We start from the raw sequence: 25185 nt of genomic DNA, 5'->3' as shown, positions 1-25185 counted from the left end.
AGAAATTTGATTTTAATGTAAAACTATTATAAATACTACGAAACATATGGTGTTATCTACAATAAGTATATATCGTACTTCGAGGTGGAAAATCGTTTGAATAACAGCAAACTGACAGTAGCCACATCATCTGGCTTTTATGAAAATACGTAATCAGCTGTTAATACAACCTATTTATCTCTTGTTGTATTGAGTTTAAACACATATATATCCCTCCTACCATCTGCCAGTCATATTTTGACACATCACCAACTCGTTCGAAAAATGTTCAAGCACTTTATAACCTAACACAGACAGTATATCCACTTCAAATTAATTTCTCGATATTTTATTCTTCCAAGTGTGCTTCAAGTTATTTTTAATAAATGTCAATGTCTGAACGGTGTAAATTTTTGCTTTATTGACGACTAATACTGTATAGAAGATTTTATATTTTACTAAGTTTATGGTGTGGTGTAATTGTCTTCAAAAGATGCAACAAAAGACAGGAAGATAAAGATTGATAATAAGCAAAATAAGCGACGTAGATTGGTGTATTTACAATATATAATGCATCATATTATTTGGTTGTCATGCAATAGTGATTTTTTTGGTATATAAATCACAAAAATCTATGAAAAACAATGTGTACTATTACAAATATAAGATCTTGACATCAGAAGGAACACATTGTCTTATATAAAAAAATGGCTTGCGATTGTTTTATGTGGGGGTTACTTATGTTTGGATGCAGCATACAAGCATTGTTAGCTGCATCCAAAGATGACCCATTGGAATATATGAACAAGGAAGAACGAGAAGCATTAAAGTTTGTATTATCATATAGTTTTGTATTACATATGTAATTTAATTTTATTACATATTTATTACATGTATCGTTTCAATTGCAGGGAAGAAGCCAGGGATATGTTTTATCATGCATATAATGCTTATATGGTAAAGTTAATAAATCTTTAATAAATTTTTAGTGTAAAAAAGATGTTACAAAAACAAAGCAAAATTAAATAATATTATTCAAAATTTCTTTAAACGAAAGATACAGATTGCATTTTGAAAAGTCAGTAAAATAAATAGAACTAACGTTTTTATATTCTTTTCCATAGAAGATTAGAAAATATTTTGAAAGTTTTAAGTCTGAGCATTGTACATATATTTTATTTAAATTAATTCTTATAGTTCAGAAACTTATATACAAATTGCTACACAAATGATTTATTTGACATATTTTACTATACAGTTTGTTGACTATGCTCAATATAATAAATTGAAAATAATACAATTTTATGTTCAAGGATAATGCATATCCTGCAGATGAATTAATGCCATTAAGTTGCAAAGGGCGGTATAGAGGATCAGAACCAAATAGAGGTGATATAGATTCCACATTGGGAAAGTAAGAATAAGATTTTATTATATTTATATTCAAAGTAAAACAAATTTAATGCGATAAGTACATTATTTTTGTAAATTTTATTCAGAGTAGATAAATATTTTATGATATTTGTATTATAATAAAATTTATAGTAATATTTTGATACAGTTAAATTATTGTTTATTACAATATCAGGTAATTATGCAGTTTAACTGTTTTTGTCAATTTTACGCCTTTCAGTTTATATTTTCTTTTAAAGTCTTTATTTTGTCACCAAAACAAGAAATTAAGCGAGGGAGTTCGAAAAAGTAGTGTACTTTTTAACGAAAATAGTATTTAATTGAAATAAGCAGAATAATTTAAAACGTTCAGGTTGGTAATTTATAAGCAGAATTAAGTGTTTTGATCTCTGTCTAATTGTTTTTAAAGTCTTTATTTTATATAATGTATCCATTACATATATTTAAAATTAGGTTTAGAATATACTAGTTTTTTTCCAATCGTTAAGTGAAAAGTCGCTTGCCGCTATGACAGCCTACAGTAAGCATGGTGTCGCGCTCGCTCTGGGTCGTAAGCGGTCTTCCACTCAGCGACGAAATAAAAATTAGTCGCACAAGGTACTAATAGAATTTACAAGAAGCATGTTCATCCTATGATTAAGCTTAAGTTAACTTAGTTTCTATTTCATTTGCTGCAGGTTGCTATGGTGGTAAGCGGTTTTCCGCTGGGCGTCTTTTGAAAAAAGTAGCATATCCTAAATCTAATCATAAATATATGTAATGGATATAATTAATATTAAGTTAGTGTTAATAAAAAATTAGATCGAAGTACGCAAAATTGAAAAAAGTCGCTGAACTATATAATTACCTAATATTGTACAGGATGTTCGGCCACCCCTGGGAAAAATTTTAATGGGAGATTCTAGAAGCCAAAATAAGACGAAAATCAAGAATACCAATTTGTTGATGGAGGCTTCGTTACAAAGTTACTAACGTTTAAAGTTCCGCCTGTAGAACGGCAATCTGCGAACAGCTGCGTACGCGTGATAGTGGTTCTCATTCAGCGTGAGAAATTCTACTTACTGACGTATCGATAGTCTTGCGGTCTTGTGAGTGAGAACCACTATCACGCGTACGCAGCTGTTCGCAGATTGCCGTTGTACAGGCGTAACTTTAAACGTTAATAACTTTTTAACGAAGCCTCAATCAACAAATTGGTATTCTTGATTTTCGTCTTATTTTGGCTTCTAGAATCTCCCATTAAAATTTTTCCCAGGGGTGGCCGAATACCCTATATATGGTTGCATTACAAAATTACAACCATATTTATGTATTATTTACTTCCAGTTTCTCACTTACATTGGTTGATACATTAGACACACTTGTGGTAAGTGTATTAAAAAATAATTCTTTTTACACACTAAAATGATGTATTTTGATACAAGATAATTTAAATTGATTTATGTGTATTTAATTTATGTTAGGTATTGGGAGATTTAGATGAATTTGAAAATGCAGTTAAACTTGTTGCCAGAGATGTTAGTTTCGACACAGATGTTATTGTTTCTTTATTTGAGACTAATATTAGAATGCTTGGGTAAGATATTTAAATTATTTTACTTTTTCATATTAATTCTTTTTTCATTAATTATAATTTTTTGAAATAATTTGTTCAATAGAGGTCTTTTGAGTGGTCACATATTAGCAGAGTATTTACAACAAAGAGCTGATATAATGCCATGGTATCGTGGTGAACTTCTAAATTTAGCCAAAGATTTAGGATACAGATTTTTACCTGCATTTAACACAACTACAGGAATACCATATGGCAGAGTAATACAATTTTGTTTAATCATATTGTAATAAGCAAAGTATAAAGGTCACTAATCTTTATATTGAATAATATATCTTCTATAGATAAATTTAAAGCATGGTATGAAGGGAGTATCTTTAGAAGTATCAAGAGAAACATGTACAGCTTGCGCAGGTAGCATGATTTTAGAAATGGCAGCATTGTCGAGATTAACGGGAGAATCAATTTTCGAGGTACAATTTCTTTTATATTTTATGTATATACATAAAACTTTTTATTATATGATATTGCATGAGATAGGAAAAAGCACAAAAAGCAATGGACGTTTTATGGAAAATGCGTCATCGTGGTACCGATTTAATGGGTTCTGTATTAAATGTACATTCTGGGGATTGGGTACGAAGAGATTCTGGAGTTGGAGCAGGTATAGACTCCTACTATGAATATTGCCTTAAGGCATATATTTTATTAGGTAATTATCATTTGGTAATTTGTATTTTTATGATTTTATAACGAAAATTTATGATACTATAACTTAATTTTTAATTTTATGTAGATGATGAAAAGTATCTTGGCCGGTTTAATAAACATTATCAAGCTGTAATGAAATATGTTAGCCAAGGACCGATGTTGTTAGATGTACATATGCACAGACCAAATACAAACTCCAAAAATTTCATGGATGCTTTATTGGCTTTTTGGCCTGGTCTACAAGTAAGTTTCGGCTATTATTTTATATTTGAATACTGCCTTTTTATCAATATTATTATATTTCTTTAATTTTCATTTTATGTTTTAGGTATTAAAAGGCGATATTAAACCTGCTGTTGAAACACATGAAATGCTGTATCAAGTTATGCAAAGACATAATTTTATACCAGAAGCATTTACTACTGATTTTCAGGTTGATTATTTCCTTAATTAATAAATACAACTTTTATTTAATATTAAAAATGTTTTTCAATTTATGTTATTAGGTACATTGGGGACACCACCCATTAAGGCCAGAATTTCTTGAGTCAACATATTTCCTGTATCGTGCTACAGGTGATCATTATTATTTGGGAGTTGGGCGTAAGGTACTCAAGAGTTTGCAAACTTATGCCAGGGTACCGTGTGGTTATGCAGCTGTATCAGATGTTAGAACTAATAAACACGATGACACAATGGATAGCTTTGTATTATCGGAAACTTTCAAATATTTATTTCTGTTATTCACGGAGCCAGATGAATTAATTTTAGATTTGGATGAATTTATTTTTACAACCGAAGGACATTTATTACCGTTGACACTTGCTTCCATAAGGACTAACGTTTCTTCGGTAAATATATAAATTATTAAACGAATAAATATATTATAGTTAATGGTCAAATCATGAAGTAATTGTGAAATACAATCTTTGTTAGACTATTGAAGTTTTATTATATACTACATTTTCACAATATTTATATTTTATGAAATCAAGCAAGATTTTGAGCGCGATGTCGTACATGTGGACGAAATGGATCGCACATGTCCTAACAGCCTACATCTATTTCCTGCGTCGGTGCGACAACCTTTGAGAAACATGGTTGAAGATGTATGTCCAAGACGGGCAATAAAAAGGAGATTAAGCGCTGCACAATTTCAGGTAAGAAAATAATAAATAGCATTTTAATTAGTCGTTTGTAAGTATTATTTAAACAAGTATTAAAAACTATTTTCCATCATTGTAGGCAAATAATTTGGAACATTTAAAATTATTGAGTGATATGGGAATAACAACTTTAACTTTGGCAGATGGACGTGTTCAATTTTCATACACATTTTCTAAGGTAAAATAAAAATTTCTTTACTAGATATTAATATGCACGTAAATATATTATGTACAATATTTTTATTTATTTACAAAATAAAAGCATATCTATTTTAATTTCACAGGCAAAAACACCACAAGATTCAGAAGAAGGTTCACTATTCATGCAAGAAACAGTGGAAATAAATATAATGGAGTCCCAACAAGCTGAAACTAAACCACAAGCAGTCACATTTATAAAACCAAATACAATTCCACCTCAAAAAGTCACATTATTAGCTGGGCCAGCACATTTTGGATTGAAATTACAAGGATCAAATAAAATAACTGAAAAAGTTATTTTTACGTATCCGTCTGCTGCCTGTACCGATCTTCTTAATGCTGAAGAAATCGCAGGCAAAATAGCAATAATGGAGCGTGGCAGTTGTATGTTTATAGAGAAGGTAAATATTGTCTATTCATATTCTCAACATTAAGATGATTTTTATGTCCTTATTATAATTGCAGACAAGGCGAATTCAACAGGCTGGCGCCGTTGCTGGAATAGTATTGGATAATGTTGATGGTTCTAGTGCTGCAACTTCACGTATGTTTGCAATGTCAGGGGACGGAAAAGAAGTGGATGATGTAATTATTCCAGTTGTGTTTTTGTTTAGCATCGAGGCTTCTGAATTACTAAAATCTATTGCTGCTGCAAATGGTGATCTCACAGTTACTCTTGGTAAGAGATCATTGTATTTCATACAAATATAAGTTATAAATAAGTAACTTGTCATATAAAGTAATAATCATTCTTTTATACCAATAATTTTCATGTTAATTTTAATATTATTCATTTTCATATATTACAATTCCTAATGTAAAATATTTATGAACGGTTTTTACTTTCATTATTATGTTTTGCGAATGAATTACACATACAAAATATTTTATTACATCAAGTACAATAAAACGCATTGCAAATATTTTTGTCAACTGTACATGAAAAGAGAAAACAGAAATTTTTTTTTCTATTTTCAAATTATACTAAACTATACCTGTTTTGTTTTGTTTACAGGAAGTTTCTTTCCAAAAGACGACGTTCAATTAAAAGCACCCACACAACAAATGACACCACAGGTCTGTATTCCTTGGTGTTTGGTAATAATTTTCATAGAATATGTTCTCCTATGGATTTTGATTTATATAAAGCGACACGAGTACGATATATAATTCACGATTATAGATACAACATGACAATATTGAATGTCATTTGCAAATTAGTTAAAGAATTCTGCACATTATTATTTGAGAAGATATTTTCTTATTTAGTGCGTTCAGTGTGGATTTAAAAATGAAAGTTTCGATAGTAACGAACGCAAAAGAAGAGTAGCGCAGTACCGTCGGAGATATATAATTACTCACAAAAGTATCCGATCACCTTATAACAGATTTTGCTCATTTGAAATTAACGTTATATTCATAATTATCCACTGTAAACTATATTAGTATAATCCTTGATTAATATACATACTTTACATTATAATTTATTAAACTGATACATTATGTATATTTCATGAACAAAATATTGTTACTTGCGTATGTGACAAAAATGTACGTATGAAAGTATCCGTCCACCAGAGAATGTGAAGAGAAGAGTGTCATTGTTTTCGTTTAATTTTGTTTCTTTTTTTTTTATATTCCCTTGATTTACATAACGTATGTTAAGTCAGTTGAACGAAGTTTGTTTGGTAGTATACGCATTATAAGAAATATGGTGAAAATCACCATAGTCATAATGCCAGAAAAAAATCATGGGTTTCTGAAAAGAACAAAAGGAAAAAAAAGTGTAGAATTCTCAGAAAATTCTTGGAATTAAGTTATTTTTAGTGGTAAATGTAAATTTGAGATTTTTAATTCATTTGGTAAAAAAAAAGATTTGAAGACAAGCAAGACTTGAAATGAATAAAGAAAAAACTTATTACCAATAGTCAAATACAGTAGTGGTTCCATAATGGTTTTGGAGTAGATAATTTTCATTTTATTAATGGTATAATGGATCGATTTGTATACTTGAATATATTAAAACAAAACTTTTTTAGTTTTATCTTTCAACAAGATAATGACCCAAAACATTGTGCACAGGTTATAAAAGAATGGATCCTTTACAATGTACCAAAATCATTAAATGCACCACTTGAATCGCCCAACATTAACTCCATCGAGCATATATGGGTGGAATTAAAATGTTTTGTATAAAAAAAAATGTTAAAAAATGTATTGACAACAGAATGGAACAAAATAGATATAAATTTTATAAAAGAAACCAGCCCAATTGATATCCACGAGGATATCACACAAAGTATTAATTGTAAATAAGTTTCTATGAAATAAATATTGACTCTGGGCTGATAGTTTTTTGTTATTTCTTTGAAAGATAATACATTTTTATATAAATTGCATATAATTTCGTAATAAAACTGTGACCTAATTTGAAGTACATTAATCGAGCTTTATACTAATATATATTATAATAGATAATTATGAACGTAGCATTAATTAAGTAAACAAAAGATGTTATACTTGTTAAGAGAATGGATACTTTTGTGAGTAACTGTATACTGATATCTCCGTCAACGAACATACCGATCCTAAGAATATATACCTCCTTCTCACTGAACGTGTTAACATTTATAATTTATATTTTCTTTAGTTATTCTTAATATTGTGTAATACGAATTGTTATTCGAGGTTTTATATTTGTTACAGAAATTAAATTGTTGATTTTTATATTTACTACATTTATTATATTTTTTATTATATTCTTATTTCCTTCTTTACTTCATTAATAATTACTTAAAAATACGCTTGCAATAATTCTATTTCAGGTTGTTGATTAATATAAATGTTTTTAAAGTCGCATTTTTATATATTTCATATGATTTGTAAAATGAAACTAAAAATCGATAGACATTTTTTTATAACAGACATCTCCAAGCAGCGGGACAAATTTGGACGTGGTTCCTGAGATCAAACATCGATCAGACATAGTCATTGTTCATAATCTACGTGCAGAAATAATCAAAGATCCACTCGGTGGGGAAGTAAGAATTACGTCGTCGTATTTACCTACTCGTGTTACAAGCAAGTTGGAAAGCAACACCTTAGTAGAAAAACAATGGCGACAGTTGAAAGAAGTGTTCGTCAACCAGATATATTCAGATGTAAAGCACAATACAGGTTTAGAAATCAGAAGTTTTATATTAGAAAGTTATTATAATTGGATAAGAAAGTCACGGGGTGGAAACGCTAATATTCTAAAAATATCTTTACGGGATAAAGTTTTATGGTTCTTAGAAGAACTATCTGAAATTGTACCTAATCCGTCCATTATGAAAATGGGCCAGTTAATGGATTTCAATAAGCAGAAACTGCTAAAACAATATTTACTTACAAAGATGGACGTTGTGGTTTTAAATATGAAAAGTGTCATGATGGTGTTGAAATCAATGAAATCCGACAGTTTAAATAGCGAGCAATTGTTTAAAATTTTTGAGCTTAATATTTCTCAAGCTGGTAATTATAAAATTCTCAGACAATTGTTACCAGATATTTTTGATATAGAAGACGAAAGTATCACCGAGCATCTTATTGTACTAGACTATGTTAATAAAGCCGTGCATAAAGAGTACCGTGAAATATTAGCCGACGGAGCACAAGGAAATTTGGAAAAGTCGGTAATAGATAAAAATTCTTACTACGATATACTGTTTGATAACTGGCAGAGAGATTTGAAAAATTTAGAAAAACTAGATATACTAAAGAAAACTAAAGAGCACGATTCTACAATCGCAGAATTTATGACGGATAGCAATGAAAGTAGTAAAACGGAAATGAAAACTAAAGACACTTTTAAAATGCCTAAGAAGAACGAAGATGTTAAAGTTGGAAAATTCGAAGACTTTGAATACTTTATATTAACAGAAATAGAAAAAGCTGTAAGGAATTCGGAACAAAATAGTATTCGAAAATATCAAGAACCCATTGATATTACAAGAGATGCAGTAGATAGTGCAAGTAACGAAATTGTTAACTTGAACAATGTTATTTTAAATGTTTCTTCTCAGAATCAAAGTGAGGTTGACGAATTAAAAAATAGAATAAAATATCATATTGAACTTATGAGAAATAAAGAAGTGTCCAAAGATTTTAAAAATCAAATATGGGTGTCTGAAAAAGAAAAAAGCAAGCATTCTATTCACATTAAACAAGAAATAAAAACTTCCGCTTCAGATTTTAATTCTGTAGAAAAAAGTAAATCGCAAGATAGTCAAAAATATCTAATTGAAGTTGAAAGTAAGAAAGTCGATGTACAGAAGCATGAGAGCAAACATATCGACGATGAATTATAATAAAAGCTTTCAAATGTTAAGATGAATTATAAATATTAAAAAAAAAAAAAAAATAAATAGATTTCTAAATGTTACGATCCTGGCAGTCCTATCCACACTACATTTGATATTTTTGCACTAAAACTCAAATGTTTGTGCAGTGAGCTTTAATGTTTTTATATACAGGAAATCTTTTAGGAAAAGAATGAGTTATTTAATGAAGAAAAAATATTATGAACGACCAGACTATATCAGCATAATGCTAATTCTGTTAAACTTGGTGCTTAAAAGAGAATCCAATTTCATTTGTTATTTGAAAAAAAAAAACAAAAACGTAGCGAAGTTACAAGGAAATGAACAATACATGTAGACAGCGAGTGCAAAATATTTCTCCTAACGAGGTTGTGAAAGAATATTCTGTTAAGGCTTCGACAGATGTAAATTTTATATATACCACTTAATAATTAATATAGTATATTTCTTGTACACACTACAGTACAACATATTGTTTTTCTCCTTAGGAAAAGAATTATGGTTCTATTTTTATTTTTCATTTTTCTGTACTTCAAACATGTGCCATGATGTATAAATGAATACTTCAACAAATAATGGATATTGTGCTGTTTTTCTATAGTGCAACTTTATCTTATATTCTCATCAAGAATATAGATAACGTTTATTAGAAAATAGTTTTAAATTATGTGTAACTGTACAATGTGTGTTTTGTTTTTAAGATAAAAATGGTGGTAGATTGGTTATCTATTCAAGTGTAATTACTTGTTTTGCTTAAAACATATGTCATATCTTGTTAATAACAAAAAAACCTATTATATAATATTGTAAAAATTTGTTAGATAATTGTAAAGCTTAATACATTTTTTAGGAAGTGATTTCTTTTATAGAAATTTTTGCTGTTGCTTTGAGCTATATTTATCAACTTTAAAGATATTACTATATTTTTAATTCCATATTGCTGTAACAATTATATACATTTATTTCGAATTTATGTATTAATATATATGCCTTATATGTACATAAAATTGTATAAATAGCAATGTATATACATGTCATATGGTATGTAACAAAGTTAATAACGGTCAAAATTATAATAGATTAAGTGATGTTCAATAATTTAAAATATTTCAGTTTTCTTACAAACTATCCACTTATACTTCTTCTTTTAAGTATAAAATGTTTATATTACACGTTGTATAAAACAGTTCTAAGTTTGCAATACAAGAATTAAGTTATATTACGTGCCATATAAAATGCACAAAAAATACATGTTATAAACCAATCCAATTTAGAACGACATGTGTATTTGGGTTAAGCCAGTGTAACATGTGACTGACTGTAAATGTAGATATTATATAAATAAGTAGGTAATAAGTCTGTGTTCTATAATTATCATGTAAAAATTTGTATACTGAATGCCAAAATGGACATTGCAAAGTTTATTGTAAATTAAACTAGTTACAATTTTGCATAGATTGTATGTATAGACAGAAATCGTATGCACATACATATATATATTTATGTATATACAATATATATATATATTATATTGTTTGTATATATGTGTATTTATGTATGTATCACTTGATTTGATTGTTGTCTATATTGTAAAGATACATAAGAAAAATAGACATGTATGATACCAGTATGATACGTTAACAATTTTTGGTACAGAAATAGAACACAATGAGAAATATAAATAAAATCTCTGTTACAAAGAAACATCTCATTACACAAAATCTCAAACTAACAATGCTTACTTTTTAAATTAAAACGTTTCTTTTTTGTTATCCCAGTCTAAAAATTTACATTTTTTTATTAATAGTTCCTACAAACTTAATTATAACAATAATAGGCAAAGCATAGATATTTGATAAATCTATAGAAATCTTGTTTCGTCAAAGTTTTTTTTATTAATAAATTTAAATTATATTTTACATAAGTAGATTATTAAAACTTCTTGACTCGTTTTACTGGATAATGAGTTTTTCTTCATTTGAGCGTATAAAATAAAATTATGAAGGTTACATTAAATTATCCAAGGGTTTTATTTATCATCTATTTTTTATTTATACTTCTTCATTATTATTTTTATCTATTATTTATGCGTTATAAAATATACAAAGTTGTGGATGAATTGTCCAGCGTGTGTATAAAAATACTTTCCATTGATTAATAATATCACCTAAATGATAATATCCAATATGTTGAAATACAAAATTCTTATATAATTGAAAGAGTTCGTAATATCGTCACAAATAAGTTTTCAAAATATCGTGTAATACTGTTGCTGAAATTACTAACTTTTTAGTTGCTGTACTATGTATGACAAACATTCCGATTCAAATTAGATTAAAATAATGCATGAGTAAATAAGTTTTAATTACAACATTTTGAAAAAAGAAATATAGTTTTACGGTTTTACTTTAAGCCGCTTTTCATTGGAGTTTGCGTGTTCAAGTTACGACAACCTGTCGTCAGATGTTGGTTGTTGGCTTTGCGTCAATGGTAAGGGAGCTATTTTAATTTCGAATTTTGGACGGCCCTGATGTGCTCAATCAGATATACGACACATTTGTAACACATCTCGACAGTCTAGTAATCAAATTCAAGATTTTTCGAGAAACAATCAACAATTTCAAAGGTAAGGTATTGTACGTAATTGTCACATTTAATCTAGGTAACGTGCATAACAACCATGTGTTACAAACCACGCAACCAATTTACCAATATGAATTTGTAATTCTGTCATGTTTGCGTAATCGTATTTTTATTATAGATCAGTGACTTTTAGAAATTTAGATTACATTTCTTTTTTATTCGTTTTTAATTTTTCTTAACATCTGATATTATCAAACTCGTAAAAGGCACTTTTGATTTCTAGTTTAGATGGGTGAACCACCAAAATACTATGGAAAACGAAGGAGCATTGTTCGTAGAATTGGTTCATTGTTACCTTTGAAACCTCCGCCAAAAATATATGTCAGTGTTACACCTTTGCATTCAATGACAAGTTCCATGATTAACGAAGAAACTAGTAGCGATTATAAAGACACGAATGGATATGGACAGGCAAAGTTTGTATATATAGTTTTATTATATTTCATTTTGTTTCGCTGATTTAATAATTTATTAACTTAATAATATTTGTTTATACCAGGTTTTCTAACGTTAGGCCAGATTTATTGGAACCTATCAGTTTTGGATCTGAAGTTCGATTGCTTGCTTTGGAACAAGAACTTCAGGAGCTTAAGGAACAAATTTCAGCAATAGTTAAAAACAAGAAACAATCTAGATGTATGTATATATAGGAAAGAATTTTTATTTTATTGTTTACTATACTATAAGTGCATTTTAAATATATTTTAATTAAAAAATCTTTTAGATACATCCACTGCATCTTTAGTGAATGGAACTAGTACTGAAAATGTGACGGAACCGCCGCCACCACCGCCCCCTCCATTACCACCGCCTACAACTCCACATATTGCGAGGAGAGCAAGTTTGCAAGATCATAAAGTTGAGGAACGCAGAAAGCCTCCATTAAATTCTCAGGCATCTATGGGCAATGTACTTAAGGATATTGCAAACATTCAACTGAAACCAATTATTAAGTAATACTGATTACTATAATTATCACATATTGGGCATATTTTTATCTAGACGAAGAATAATGAATGACGCTTTATTCTGATACATTGTTATTCGTGTTGAACGAATAAAACGTTATTCGTTATTTGTTACTTGTTAATAATTATTCGCGTAACCTTTTCTTCTAATAGTAAAGATGGGCGAATGTATTTGTTATGGAAATAAGAAAATGTCTGTAGATGTATAATCTGTGGGTAGTATTATATGTAGTATTTGTGGACTGTATGTGACTTTTGTGTGGAGTTTGTGGTTTGTACACTGTAATAAATATAAATCTTACATTTCGCACAAAAATATGACAAATACGACATATACTACACAAAACTAAGGCTAGTGCCATACAAAATACATATTTCGCACGAATATAAAACGTAAAAATTACACATAGCATATACATACTATATTTAACATTTCACACACGTATACACTATAAATGTATGCTTAGACAAAGAATTGTTTTCTCATTTCCATAATGAATAATTACTTATTCATCCATCGTCATTTAAAAGAAAGGTTATTCGAATAATGAATAAGGAATAGTAGATAAGAAATTAATGGGTAATGTTTTAATTATTGGTCCTTTGTTTGATTAAAAGTTATATAGTTATGTATCTAGATAAAACTTTATTCGTCACAGATAAATTCTGTGGCTAATATCGACTATCTGGATATACTATTTGAATAAAAATATTTTATCTAGTTAAATATCTAGATAATTATTGAAAATTATTAATATAATATCCAATTCTATAACTGTAATTGTACATTATTGTTCAATATAAGTTATGGTATGGTTTAATATGAATTTTCTTAGATCACCAGGAGGTCGTCCTCTTCGCGTTAAACGTGAAAACAGCCCCTGTAACGACTTACAGGAGATATTAAGAAGAAGATATATTGCAATGAATTCAGACGACAGCAGGAATTCTTCTACTACTTTGGCAATGGATGATTCATTCTCAAGTGACGCGTGAAAACATTCTATAGATAGTTTCCCAGTGTGCATTATGTGAAAAAACGTGCCATTGTAAAATTTTGGACAACGCTAACAACAGGATAACGAATCTGATTGATTAAGTCAAGTAAGAGCAGCATTTAAGATGTAATAAGAATGCAAAACAAACGTGGCAGGGGTCTTTGAAATTGCGATTAATAATTTTATATTGCAAACTGATTTCCTTGATGTAATATTAATCACATTTTTCAAAGAGTACCATTGCTATTCAAACATGTATATAAACTAACCAAAGATATAACGTATTGCATATTTGCACGGACATGTGTCTCATAATATTGAGTTGTAAACTATGAGTAATAGATAAGGTATTTTTAAATTTGTATGAAACCAAATACAAATAACTTCACTTTTTAAAGTAAAAAAATTGAATCATTAATTGAAATTGTAAAAGAAAGATCATTGAAATGTGTATATTAAATCAGGGGCGACGAATTTTGCTGCGAGCCATGAGAGTTCCACCTCTTTCGCCCAGCGAATCTTCGTCCCAACTTTGCGAAGCAAGCATAGTGGGGGCAGTTGTACGCTTGCGCGGAATAGAAAAATAAGGGAAGCAACCACAACTAGCTCTTTGGGTCGCCAGTTCATCACCCCTGTATCAAATCATAAATACTAAAAGTTTATGTTTTGTATTTGAAAGAAACTACGAATCAGAAAGCATCATGAGTTTATATGTAAACTTTGTTGTTAGTTTTATTTTTAATAATCTATGGTGAACTATAGATTATTCTATTTTTAAGTGTTTCTTTTATTCGATTACTTTGTTATTTTAAAATTTTTATTTCATCGAATAAATAACTATATTTTTAACAAATTTTTAAAGCAAGGAAGGAACATGTATTCAAATGTTTGATACTTTATATAAAAAACTATGAACTATAATAATTATTTAATTAATTCTGGTGGTACTAATACACAGCCAATTTTACATATCAATATTTAAAAATCCTTCGTATAGTGTGATTTTTAAACTATTAATAGAATAATAATGGATTAAGTTTAATACAGGTTGTGTTAATGCATACAAATAAAATTTTGTTCGCAGAAAATATTCTGATACAGTTTATAACTCAATATTGTTCAAATATAATATTGAAATTTTTAAACAGGAACCACGTTTGAACTCTGTATAGTAAACAGAATTAGTTTTTATTCTAATTTTGATAAGATGAAGCTGATCGAGCACTGTCCAATAACGTCATGTTAGTTTATTTAATATTACGTGTATTCAAAATTACTTATTCAGATTCCTAGGGGAGAGTGGAGTGATATTAGTCATGCGATAACTTCTGATACTTTAGATCCTGCCATAGGAAACAGTACGTATACTGTCTGTAGATATACATTAGCACTGGCTTGTCACACAATAGTTAGACACATAATTACTTGTGTCATTTGTTATATGAAACACGTTTTCATAATAATGAGTGATTGAACATAGCATGCGTATACACAATGAGAAGATAACACGAATTATGTCTTACGACATTATGCTCTTGAAATATCACTGTGTGATAAATTTTAAATTTATTTGACTTACAATTGCTCTTATAAAGAATTTAAGAACTACCTTAATAACAAGATCACGTTAGTAGTATGTGATCTGTTGAAAGCTGAAAATATTTTAAGTTCTGCTTATTCTTTATATAAGTAACTTGTAAAATTTTTGACTATTTTCTGACACGAATGTATTTAGGGTGTATAATTTTCAGTTGGAAGGGACGTCATAATAGATTTTGGAGACTGAGTGAATCTTCAACGATATTACAAATGTACAGAATATCTGTTTTATACATGAAGCTTTTATCGATAATTAAAAAATAAACGTTATTGTTAAACAATAAACCTTATATTTATTTCCATACTTATTGTTAGATTAGATTATTACGAAGTAGCGGAAAAACATGTTGAATGATTATGTTCTTAAATTTAAGACATTTATTGGTCGTTTTTAGACATTTATTTCTATACAAATCTGGTCTCATGTCTAATTAATTGATTTCATCCACTATTTCGTTAAAATCAATTTTTTTGTTAAGGTAAATCATAATAATTTGTATACATGATGCGAACGTAATTATGAATTTATACGTGATTATCTTTTCTGTATAAAGAAATTATACTGCATTTTCAATATTTTTACAATAAAACTTTTCTATACCGATTATTCCACGATATCGTCTTCAATTTGTAAGGGAATTTGGGGCAATATTGTCATAGTCAAGTATATTTTATAAAATAAAGAAAAATACACAAATAAATCAGTATTATAAACGAGTGCCATTTGTAAAAACTATACAGGGTGTTCGACCACCCCTGGGAAAAATTTTAATAAGGGATTCTAGAGGCCAAAATAAGACGAAAATCAAGAACATCAATTTGTTGATGGAGGCTTCGTTAAAAAGTTATTAACAATTAAATTCAAAAATTTCAAATCGTTCTGGAAAAATTATTTTCAGTTGCGGGGCTCAATTACAATCATTTTTGGTGAATACACATACTTCTGAAATCCTACCCACTTTCGAGAAAAAAATTCGAGAAAGTACTGAAATTTTTAGACGAAATTAAAAAATTTCAAATCATACTAAAAAAATTATTTTCGATTGAAGGGGTCAATTACAATCATTTTTGGTGAATAGACATACCCCCGAAATCCTATCTACTTTCTAGAAAAAAATTCAGTACGAGCGGAACTTTAAACGTTAATAACTTTTTAACGAAGCCTCCATCAACAAATTGGTATTCTTGATTTTCGTCTTATTTTGGCCTCTAGAATCCCCCATTAAAATTTTTCCCAGAGGTGGCCGAACACTCTGTATACCCTTTATAAACTTTGTATATTTTTTCATACAATTTTATTCACGTGCAAAGATAATTAGTAGTATCCAGTCTAACATTTATGAAAGTTGTTTCACTTAAAAAATTCTTTTTAAAGGCAGTCCAAGTTATGATTAATAATAAATTCGTAATTTGATATTGAATTTTTCCGAAGCTCTTCAAATTGATTATCCGTCGTTTTTCGATATCATCAATAAATGTTTCATATATTTAAAAAAAAAAATATTTTCAGATACTTGCATTAATATTGTCCAACCAAAGAAATCTAACAAAAGCAATTTAATAAATAGTCTACAATTTATAAATATTCACAGTTCTATGAGATTTGTTTTGTAACACTAAGCAAACAGTTTAATTCTGGAACGGCGGACAATGGCTGAGTTATTTTGGTCCATAGTAAATGTTTTGGTACCCTTGTGTTAGAACAAGATTTCATGCTGATTTCAGGTCATTTCGATTTCATCACAGCACATTTAGTACGAAATTTCCTAAAGTTGATCGTTTGATTTTTTAATTCAAATCTATTCCAAGACTTCCTAGGCCAACAAACAAAATGGCCGTCTCACTTCCTACAACAAGTAGAGTTCAATTATGATTTTCTTGTCTTAACAAACGTTATTTATCTCGTACAATAGATCATCATTCTAAGGATATAATAGCCCCGTAGAAACTTTGAACTTCTCAATTAAAATTTATTTTACGATTTCCTATAACTGACGCGATTGATTACAATACTGCCTAATAATAATTAGTGCAATATTATAGGTTTTATTGATAGTTACTATACAAGGGTACTCTAAACTTTTGATAATATGTTATAGATTATATAACGGTTCGATTGAAGGGCTATTAATGAGTCCTGTGAATCGAGGGTGAGACAGAATTTTCCTATATAAAGCTGGTTCAAACGGTCAAACGCGTCAGTATCTCAAATTCACCTAACTCAGCACGGTACTGCCAATCTCTGCGTTGTCTTTAATCAATTTTAAGGTAAATGAACATTTATATTGACGTATAGATATATGTATATTAAATATCATTTTTTCAACTTGTTCTATGACGAGTCGATGTACTGTTTCTAAATGTATATGATCAGTAGCCGTTATCAAAAATAAAATTTCAATAAGCATCTTCTCGTATACAATAGAATTAAAAAAATTAATTTTGCCTCGTATTCAATAGAATAATTAAGAAAAATAAATTTTTTGCCAGTGAAATCTTTATTTACTCCATTTGCACAGATTGCAGTTTTAAACAATCGATGTCTTTGGTAGTGTAACGAGTTATTCGCGTAAGATTCCATTGGTCGCGTTGGTTTTTTTAATTCGTCAACAAAAAACTTATTTTCAAAACGATCGGCACAATTCGAAAGTACAAATCTTTGTTTCAATCTCCGGTTAATGTTACGATTATTCTGTGTTGAATAGATCTCAATTTTTGTAACGCAAATTTTATTTTAACGACAAGGTCTCTGATATAATTAGCGTAAGTCAAATATGTTCAAAGTTTGCTAATGTTTACAATTTTGAATAATTTGTTTAAATATCAAATATAAAATTATTAATCTTGGCTTATTTAAATGTCTATCACGTTTAGTGAATTTTTAAAGAATGTGTGAGGATTTTGTTAGTGAAAGATGGAAAAGTGGAGAGGGGACGTGTTTCGTCCCAAAGTTTGCCAAGTGAACTACTTGTCAGTAGGGCATCTTAGTAGATGTTATCTTAAACGCCATGATATTGTACAATTGGTTAAAAAGCGTACATATAGAAACGGAAGGCCAGTCGAGCGCTTGCGAGAGAGACAAAAGCATAGCCCTCTGGCGGCGAGTACTGGAGGCGATGGACCCCATAAATGTCACATACGTATACTCACAGTAGGTATACTTGTCAGTACAGATTGCTCTCCTATAATGCGGTTTCTCTATAACACGATTCATAAATTGCGAGAATCCTCCTACAACACGGCATCTTATAACACGGTTTCGCTTTAACACGATAAGAAAATTGCGAAAACTTTTGTACAACACTGTACTCCTACAGCACTGGATAACATAATTTTTGCTTAACATATTTAAAAACTAAATTACCTTAAAATAATGACGTGGAGGAATAATGAACTATAGTGGCTTTACATTAAAAAATATAAACAAATTATAATTTATTAAATTAAGGTTGCATTAAATTAAAATAATATTTTTTGTTTTGTGTTATACATACATTTATATTCTTCATAAAAATTAAGTTGCTTATGTAGAATTAAAAAAAAAATATTTGTTTTTAATAAGTTTTCGGAACATAACTCCCCTTTTTATACTGGTTTTGGGTCTCATATAACATGGTTTCACACAACACGGTATTTTCTAGGAACCTATCTATCGTGTTATAGGAGGGTTACCTGTATTTTTGGAATAAATTAATGTTGGAGAAAGTGATTTTTAACTAGTCTGGAACTAGAAAGTAATAAATATTTGAGCCGTAAAAATTGTGATACACGGTGTACACAACTTAGTCATGCTGTTTTAAAATTGCAAATGTGTAACCACTTATGGCCACACTTTCATGCATATCGTGCAATACGCGTTTTGGATTTGCTTCGACGGTCCCTACATTCTAAAACAAATTGTTTTCGTTCGATACTACTAAATTCTTGTCGAAAACCTTTTTCGTCATATGGCCGTAAACGGCTAAAAACTAAAACGACAAAGTGAGAATTGCGAAGGGTCCGAATATTAAAGTTACTCATTGTACAGTAGAGCCTCGATAATTGCAGGGAACGGAGGTTGAAAATTTCTGCAATAATCAAGGCAACCAATCCAACGAGAAATAGCGTATCCCCACTGTTTATGCCTAACGTCTCCAGTTTAACTTGTCGCTTAGCGGTCATCCCCCCTTAATTGTCGACGCCATACAACGAACGAGTCTCTCGTGCAATAATCGAGATTCTGCTACGTATACTCTGGTCTTTAGCGCGCTATAAAAAGTACTTGGTCGTACGGTTTCAATAATCTGTACGAATGAACGGGTAAGCCAGATTCGCATAAATTGTCCGCGTTGACGCGGACGGCGTGATTTCAGTGGCAAAAGGATCGCATGCACCGCCATTATTGGCTAAAGGTCGAACAATGCCAAGGCGCGGGCACGTTCGCGCCTTTTTTAACGACACTCAGAAATGGCTCGTCTCTATGCGACAGAGATGCTGGTTACGTTTCTTATCCACGGGACACTTAGTAGCACTTACTCTTATCTTAATGACCGGGGACGCGCGTAGCGTTAATGGTTCCTTTAAAATTAGCACGTGGAAACGTACGAAGGTACTCTGAAATTTTTCGAAAAATCCTCACGTGACGGTGTACGTACGCGCTTGTCAATGCACGCAGATAAACGACCGGGTTCCTTTTCTTCTTCTTCTTTCCTCGAGTCGCGATTCTGGAGCGTCCGTAAACGAATGATCGAACCGGCCATTAATCGTAAAGTAGCCGGTTTCGAATCGAAAGCGTGAATGTTAAGTAAATGCGTCTTAACGTTCCTGAAACATCGGAATCGCGGCTTTCCTTCCTTTTTCTTTCTTTTCTTATCACGTGGTCTGGTTATCGGAGAATCTTCGAGTTAATTTGTGGAATGGACGGAATTAAGCGTACCCGTAATTCTCGAGGATTTTGAGACCGTCAATGACGCGCGAGATTTTTCATGATTTTTTTTTCCTATTCTTTTCCTTTTTCTTAATATTTCTTGGCCCGTTGTCTGTGTCTTCGTCAGTGACAAGTGTCCTCGATTAATTGAAAACTAGAGAAATTAATGTTGAGTGAATTTCTGCAAAATTCTATTGTCCATGGAAAATCCTTATTCGAATAAAAGTAATTATTCGTTTATTTAGTACTCCGGTTACTGATTATTCAAATTATTCGTTATTCGTTATTCATTTCTTATTCGCGTCTATTTCTCAACAAATTAATTTAATCGTATTATATTATTCTTTCGTTGAATAATATTTTAGAATATAAATAAATAATATAATTTAATGCTTTCAATTTTTCAATGGTAACTAGTGTTTCTTTAGACTTTTGATTCCATTTTGTTCGTCCCAAATCGTTAAAATGTAGGTACGAGAATTGCAAAATAAATACTTGTTGAAGATCCAATTTGGAAACGTATATAAAACTATTTGTTGTTTTCATTATTATTTGATTTATTCGTTTGAATCTTGAATAGTTATTTTTTGTTTTTATTTATCATTTAAAATAAAGTTTATAGAAAATATCGCACTAAAAACGCAACTCTTTTACGTTCGCGAATTGATTGTTTTCTGATTATACATATATCGTTAATTAGATTTCTTTCTTGAAAACTAGAGAAATTAACGTTAAGTGGATTCCTGTAAAATTCTATTGTTCATGGAAAAACTTTATTCGAATAAAAGTAATTATTCGTTTATTTAGTACTCCGGTTACTGATTATTCAAATTATTCGTTATTCGTTATTCATTTCTTATTCGCGTCTATTTCTCAACAAATTAATTTAATCGTATTATATTATTCTTTCGTTGAATAATATTTTAGAATATAAATAAATAATATAATTTAATGTTTCCAATTTTTCAATGGTAACTAGAGTTTCTTTAGACTTTTGATTTCATTTTGTTCGTCCCAAACCGTTAAAATGTAGGTACGAGAATTGCAAAATAAATTTTAGATAAAGATCCAATTTGGAAATTTATATAAAACTATTTGTTGTTTTCATTATTATTTGACTTATTCGTTTGAATCTTGAATAGTTATTTTTTCTTTTTATTTATCATTTAAAATAAAGTTTATAGAAAATATCTTTTACGTTCACTAATTGACTGTTTTCTGATTATATATATATCGTTAATTATATTTCTTTCAAGTGTAGGGAAGAAGCTTTAAAGAATTGCAAAATTGCAATATAACAAGGTTAATGTATGAAACTGAAAAATGCAGATGTGGCGTTAAGAGAACGAATTGTATCGATAGGTAAAGTTTGAAGAGGAAACCTGACTGTGCTTCGCAATTAAACTCATCGAATTCGATTTACTGTACACATACGATCGGACATTTCGTTTCACGACGTTCCATCGACGATTTCATTTGAACGAAGCGAAAATTGCGGTGGTGAATTGCGCAAGAGTGTATTGTTTCATTTAATCTTTTATTGCATCACCGCGGATATTACGTTCGATTCTAAATTGTTCTGCAAGATTACTCAAGATTTGAACATTTCTTTGTATATTCCATCAACAGCGTGAAGTTTCGAAATTTCTCCATAGTCGTTTGGGTTTAGGTTTGAAATTAAATTCGGATACTAGTACTTCATATCGATTTTTATTTATCGATATACTTTTTGTTTGATTCGTTTTTACATTACGTGTCATAGTGCAGACATTTTACGTTAATAAAAATAAAAAATTAAATTCTATATCCATCTTGGTAACACAGTAGAACCTTTATTATCCAAATTAATTCTAACGTTGTAATTGTTAATTTGTCGTATGCTTCTGTGGTATAAATTAGTTATAATCACACTTCGTACGTATTTTATTTACGAATATTCTTGCATGATATATGTATTATAGTATATTTGTGTCTCCAAATCAAGTAAACGAAAATAAAAAGCTGCCTAGTTGAAATAACAAGGTTTCTTGGAAATATCGAAGACAGAAAACAGGAGAAAATTAAGTTTACGATTATTTGCAGTATGTGTTGTTCGAGTATACGTGTAGCTTGAATTTTAAAACAGGTGGCTGACACATTAAACGGTCGGGGCTATAACCATCCTTAAATTGTACAACTTCGAACGGATCGTTGATCCGACAAGTCAGCCGTGACACAAGAACAGTCATTGTTTTACGTTCACGATCAGTGCGCATCGTAAGTTAAAACTACCTTTTTCGCGTCTTGACCGCAGGAAAAGAACGCACGAAACAGGCACAAATTCAAATTAGCTGCTGTGAAATACTTTCACGATATGCTTTCGTATCGAGTTACCTCATAACAGTACTTGGAACACGGAATATTTGTTCCCATGATTCAAATTAAAATGGTTTCAAATAAACAAACCATGCAATTGTGTTGTCAAGTCCTAAGGTGTTTGGATTTAAGTCAATAACCTTTAGTATAATAAAATTTTGATTTTTAGGTTTATATTTTTAGGTACAGTATGACATAGTAAAAATTGATTTTCTCTTTCGACAACTTTTCAAATATAATAAATTGGTTATTTGATGTGTTTGTGCCTTTTATCATTCGTAAATTTATCACCGAATCGATAACATTATTATTAAATTTATCCTTAAATAAATTTAAATTATCCGGTGTTCATTTAAGACATTTCCGATCTTCGAATTTAAGAACAAATTGAACTCGTTTGCCATGCTTCCTTTTTTGGTAAGTATTTGTTTAACGATAACGTGTACATTTTTTGGCTTTTCAAGATGGCTATCACACGCGTACTGGCTTTCTTCGTTTTGTCGTTGACGATGACAATGGTTGTTTGTCAGACGTTCCAATATAGTCACGGTTGGACAAACGGAAAGAGATCGTCGTCCATGCTGGAAGAAGTGGCAAATCCTGCCAGTAAGAAAGCAGGTCAATTAGACAATGTCCTTGTTAACTGCGAGCTACAGAAGCTGAGATTACTGCTTCAAGGAAACCTTAACAGCCAAGTAAGTAACGACACGTATAACGTTCTATGTCTCGTAAATCGAGAATTTTAAGTTGCGAAACACACGAATCATTTATATTTTTCTAGTCGAGAGACCGCAAAGCTTAAATACATTTTAGTAGGCGAATCGATATTGCAATTATCTATTTCATTATATTTCTTCATTACCATCGTATGTCTAAGTTAAAAAATGATGTATTTTCACAGATATTAGAACAACTTCCCTGTGAATTCTTCATGTCTTCGAAAAGAAATTTTCCGGAAGGTATTACCACCCTGGATCATATGCGACAACAACCTACTCCTATCAATAATAATTATTAAATATGTTAGTAGTGTGTTCTTCGTCAGTTTCAATTAATCGCTAAATTGTTCTAATCAAATATATGACTACTACGGTACTTTTGTTTCGTTTAATTCTTCTTGCCTATTAAGCGTTTTCGATCAGTAATTTTAATTAGTTTCTTGTAATCAGAATATAAATAATAAGATTTTTTAAAAACATGTAACAGAAAAATTCGATTGGAAGGTATAATACTGGACCTCCTAATAACTGAAACAAGTGTCATTGGTTTAGAAAATTTGATATTCGTTAAAAAGATGGCGGCAAGGACCGCCATAAGCGCCCCGAGTGTGGGTATAAATGACATTTGTAAATTTTCTTTACATTTTGATAACTTTCCTACTTATTTTTTTTGCATATACTCTCCTATTTTACAATACTAACTTTCTTTCTGTACTTTTTAACAATTTTTTTTACAGATTATTACATTTATATTCTTTACGTTTTAGAGCTTATACATATGTATACATAATTCTTTTGAAGCGTGCCATTATAAGTTAGTCGAAACATCGACGATATACAATACTATCACTTAAAATTGATGCTTTCTGTTTTTTTATACCGTATCATCCAGCTTGTTCTAAAGATTAATGAACACTAAATTTGCAATCTATATCAGAGTCTGGGTTAGGTTTGTAGTATTTATGTTTGCATAAAATGTAATGTTCATTAAGGAGGTATTGCTGTCTAGACTGTCAATTTCACGGCCCTTCTTGTGATTTTTTTTTTAATGACAGATAGGCTGTTTTGTACTGAGACTTTGTAGACATATTTATTCATCTTATAAGCGTGTACAATATTTTTTTCACGGAAAAATATTAAAAATCGTGGGAATTATAACTTCTTATTTAATGGCTCTTTTGGAAAAGGTGCTCCAATGACTTCCAGGATTCCAGATAATTTGAAACAGAGGGGATTAAATTTTCTTTATAAGGAAGGTTGTAGTTATAACAGGAACTAGGGAGAAGTAAAAATCCTGATAAATAAAGAAATGGCGACGTTTCAAGTTTCGAATTTCTATTTGTTAATTGTTTTTTTGTCTTTAGCGTATCAAAAAAAATAGTAAAACTCAATATTTTTTTAAATCTCTAGTTCCAGCTATAAAGGCGCGTCTGCTGAATATTCTCTCCAAATTTGAAGTCAATCGGTTTGCTAGATCTTGAAATATCATGTAAGTCAGTTTGAATGCGTTTTTTTAAACAAGAAGCTGTAACTCTCGCAATTTTTAATATTTTTTGATGAAAAAAATACTATACATACCTATAAGACAAATAAATATATCTGCAAATTGTCACT

The 25185-nt window shown here is 29.9% G+C and overlaps 3 protein-coding genes across 3 annotated transcripts; all 3 read left to right on the top strand.

The window, feature by feature from the left end:
- The first annotated feature begins 465 nt into the window (after positions 1-465).
- On the top strand, positions 466-11087 carry Edem2 (ER degradation enhancer, mannosidase alpha-like 2). The gene is made up of 17 exons (XM_076773437.1): positions 466-808; positions 891-936; positions 1293-1393; positions 2719-2758; positions 2856-2968; positions 3051-3204; positions 3289-3417; positions 3485-3656; positions 3741-3898; positions 3984-4088; positions 4162-4506; positions 4651-4815; positions 4901-4999; positions 5106-5423; positions 5488-5701; positions 6038-6099; positions 7947-11087. The coding sequence occupies exons 1-17, from the start codon at positions 687-689 to the stop codon at positions 9369-9371; spliced, it is 3768 nt and encodes a 1255-aa protein (XP_076629552.1). The 5' UTR covers positions 466-686; the 3' UTR covers positions 9372-11087.
- A 551-nt stretch (positions 11088-11638) lies between these two features.
- LOC143345545 (uncharacterized) lies at positions 11639-15876 on the top strand. The gene is made up of 5 exons (XM_076772790.1): positions 11639-12009; positions 12250-12442; positions 12526-12662; positions 12751-12979; positions 13831-15876. Exons 2-5 carry the CDS (start codon positions 12255-12257, stop codon positions 13988-13990), a joined length of 714 nt encoding a protein of 237 aa, XP_076628905.1. The 5' UTR covers positions 11639-12009; positions 12250-12254; the 3' UTR covers positions 13991-15876.
- A 1918-nt stretch (positions 15877-17794) lies between these two features.
- On the top strand, positions 17795-23947 carry Crz (corazonin). Its single transcript, XM_076772615.1, has 3 exons — positions 17795-17859; positions 23317-23547; positions 23754-23947. Exons 2-3 carry the CDS (start codon positions 23317-23319, stop codon positions 23868-23870), a joined length of 348 nt encoding a protein of 115 aa, XP_076628730.1. The 5' UTR covers positions 17795-17859; the 3' UTR covers positions 23871-23947.
- The last annotated feature ends 1238 nt before the right edge of the window (positions 23948-25185 follow it).

The sequence above is a fragment of the Colletes latitarsis genome, chromosome 9 (genome assembly GCF_051014445.1).
Source record: "Colletes latitarsis isolate SP2378_abdomen chromosome 9, iyColLati1, whole genome shotgun sequence".
Lineage (NCBI taxonomy): Eukaryota > Metazoa > Arthropoda > Insecta > Hymenoptera > Colletidae > Colletes > Colletes latitarsis.
Note: the sequence above shows the minus strand (reverse complement) of the source record. Positions and strands in the feature narration are given on the sequence as shown.

Bases quoted from the DNA above. Each gene is read 5' to 3' on its own strand.
- Edem2 (XM_076773437.1), top strand. From the start codon at position 687: ATGGCTTGCGATTGTTTTATGTGGGGGTTACTTATGTTTGGATGCAGC. The intron at 809-890 runs GTTTGTATTATC...TTTCAATTGCAG, and splicing joins GAAGAACGAGAAGCATTAAA to GGAAGAAGCCAGGGATATGT. The intron at 3,418-3,484 runs GTACAATTTCTT...TGCATGAGATAG, and splicing joins CGGGAGAATCAATTTTCGAG to GAAAAAGCACAAAAAGCAAT.
- LOC143345545 (XM_076772790.1), top strand. From the start codon at position 12,255: ATGGGTGAACCACCAAAATACTATGGAAAACGAAGGAGCATTGTTCGT. The intron at 12,663-12,750 runs GTATGTATATAT...AAAATCTTTTAG, and splicing joins AAACAAGAAACAATCTAGAT to ATACATCCACTGCATCTTTA. The intron at 12,980-13,830 runs GTAATACTGATT...GAATTTTCTTAG, and splicing joins CAACTGAAACCAATTATTAA to ATCACCAGGAGGTCGTCCTC.
- Crz (XM_076772615.1), top strand. From the start codon at position 23,317: ATGGCTATCACACGCGTACTGGCTTTCTTCGTTTTGTCGTTGACGATG. The intron at 23,548-23,753 runs GTAAGTAACGAC...GTATTTTCACAG, and splicing joins AAGGAAACCTTAACAGCCAA to ATATTAGAACAACTTCCCTG.